Here is a 2,847-nt window from a genome sequence, read left to right on the forward strand (position 1 = left end):
CTGGATGAATTAGCTCTAATCGTGCTTGACACCAAAAGTTTAGCTTTTTAAATAATTTCTTTCTTCCTGACGTACTATTTTTAACTTTGATTTTCTTTATTAATTTCTTCGTTAATCCTTTAATCCTGATGTACCAAGTTCAGACGGACTTGAAAAATTTAGTTTTTTTTAGTAATTTTCAAATGATTTCTCGACTCCTGGATGAATTAGCTCTAATCGTGCTTGACACCAAAAGTTTAGCTTCTTTATTAATTTCTTTCTTCCTGACGTACTATTTTCTTTGACTTTTTTTATTAATTTCTTCGTTAATTTTTTAACTTTGATGGATGATAATCCTTTAACTTTGATAGATTAAGTTCAGGATTTAAAAAATTTAGTTTCTTTAGTAATTTTCAAATGATTTCTCGACTCCTGTATGATTTAACTCGAATCGTGCTTGACTCCAAAAGTTTAGCTTTTTTAATAATTTCTTTCTTTCTGACGTACTATTTTCATCTTAGCTATTTATAGGAGACGCCCCATTTCTTCTGCTAGAAAGATCGAGACTGACAGTTTCAAGGAAAAATCATTACTAACGAAATTATCCTAATATACACTAACCTACTATTACCAACGCTATACTAATTTTACTGCTCTGTTAGTACAGAGTTATTAACTAATTTTGCTACTTTGTTAGCATAGGGTTATTAACTAATTTTACTTTGTTAGTATAGGATTACTAATACTAACGAAAAAAACACCATACTATTTTTCGTATAAGATCGTATAAGAAAACAAGAGGAATTTTGAAATAGATTCGCGGTGAAGCAGAATTGCCAATATCCCACGGGGGTGGGGGTTGGGGTGGGGGGAAGGAAGGAAAATGGTTTTCCCTGGCTGGACGACCGAATCGATTTTGTCCCCAGGTTGTTCTATTAATATCCCGAGCCCCCCACTACTATCCGCCAAAAAGACAGCCCTGGCGGATAGTAGTCTTGCCGCTTGCCAGGCTCATAGTTCAGTAGGGTGTGCGCGCTCGGCCAGAGTGGTCGGTGTGGCAGAACCCTCCTCACTGACTCCTCGCGACTCTAAATGTCGCGCTCCTGATAGCATCTGGAACAGATGATAGTCTTCTTTCATTTCAAACGAAAGAGGCGATTAAAAGGAAGAAGTTTACGAACAAGGGGGTGGACAATTGGCAAGATGTAAGCGACTCACGTTTAAAGAGGCTTTTTCGACGTAGGTCGTTGGAAGTTAAGGTCGACGAGGCGGAGGAGGAAGTGGCGGCCAGAAGGGAGGACTGCGACGCGCACAGGGCCAACAGCAACGACTATTCCAATCTACCAATGGTGAGTGTGCCCATTTATTATAAAATTTATTATTCGGGGATTCGATTGACTTTGAAACTGTAGACTCTGTGACGACGAATGATAACGAATGGGAAAGGGTGTGGACATGCGAGAGGGTTTGTTCAGCGACAACACCCATTTTTGATGATGAAACGATTTTGATAATGATCCGTGGAAAGTTCTAATGAATTTTTCAGATTCTCTAATATTGTTTGCGAGATGTATTAGCAATCGTGTTTCTATGAAGATATTTAATACGTATATCGAAAAAGTAGTCACGCTGGTGCATGCTACGGGACAGAGAACCATTTTAGAATTATTTTTAGAATTATCAAATTAACGAGGCACAATTTTATCGGAGATATGGCGATGAGAAGTAATATACTCATCGAAGAAACCAGATAATTGATTCGTTCATGCTGCCGACTCGATGATCCAGCTTTTACGCGTGACACTCTGAGCCGTTGATAAGTTGTGTGCATGAACGATGACTTCGTTGATCCCTTTATGGACTGAGTGCTCAAGGCTGTTCTTGTTAAGCCAATCTTGCAGTCTCGTCCAGACACTCTATCTCGTTGACCATAGCGATTATCTCATGCGAGAAGTCGCTTAGAATAATAATAATAAAACTTCTGCTGAAGCTTTATTATTACATTATAAAAAAAAAATTGAATACGCTCTCTAAATGAGAAAAAATATTCTTAAACAATCGAAAATTTCGAAAAAATATTTTGAGTCACAAAGAACGAATCTATAAGAATTTCTATAACAATTCTATAAATGAATTTCCATAACAATTCTATAAATGAATTTCTATAACAATTCTATAAAGAGAGAGAGAGAGAGAGAGAGAGAGAGAGAGAGAGAGGAGAGAGAGATCATTTTAACGCCGTTGATGTTTTTAAAAAATGCTAATTACAAAGTTCTCGTTGAAATTCCGATGTCTCAAGCTGACGTCATACCGTCACCTCGTTTAAAATTCACCGTTTTGCTTATCTGATTTAGGATCCACCCGAAGAGTCGACTCGGAAACTTCTGGAACGAGAACTTCGACTTTTAGATCCCAGGGACCTAAGATCGCACGCCTGGTATCATGGCAGCACTCTTCGGGGTGGTCGGAAGGGCGCTGAAGCGGAAGTACCGAACGACGGTGACTTCCTGGTCCGGGACTGTGCCTCCCAGCCTGGAAATTACGTCCTTACGGTACGATGGAAGAGCCAACCCCTTCATTTCGTCATCAATAGGGTGAGTTCTTTTAAAACTATGGCATTCTTTGCTTGATCTCTCCTTTAACTCTTGGTGTATCGATTTCATTCTCCTTACTTCTAGTACAATAAATACTTTCGTCCTCCAATTTTCTTTGTAATTAATTACAGTTCTACGTTTTCCATAATAAATATTAATAATTCTCCATAATTTAATAAATATTAATAAATAGCTAATATAGTAATATTATTAGAATATAATATATAGTAAATTTCCGTAATAAATATTAATAAATAACTAATATAGTAATATT

The 2,847-nt window shown here is 37.3% G+C and overlaps 1 protein-coding gene across 1 annotated transcript in view; it reads left to right on the forward strand.

Annotated features, from left to right (window-relative positions):
• LOC122528911 (breast cancer anti-estrogen resistance protein 3 homolog) overlaps positions 1-2,847 on the forward strand; it is a 14,492-nt gene that overhangs the window by 5,306 nt on the left and 6,339 nt on the right. Inside the window, exons 3-4 of the mRNA XM_043654538.1 lie at positions 1,223-1,328; positions 2,334-2,573. Coding sequence (XP_043510473.1) covers positions 1,223-1,328; positions 2,334-2,573 — 346 coding nt within the window. The remainder of the gene's footprint in view (positions 1-1,222; positions 1,329-2,333; positions 2,574-2,847) is intronic.

This window comes from Frieseomelitta varia, unplaced genomic scaffold (assembly GCF_011392965.1).
Source record: "Frieseomelitta varia isolate USP_RPSP 00005682 unplaced genomic scaffold, Fvar_1.2 scaffold_269, whole genome shotgun sequence".
NCBI classification, from domain to species: Eukaryota; Metazoa; Arthropoda; class Insecta; order Hymenoptera; family Apidae; genus Frieseomelitta; species Frieseomelitta varia.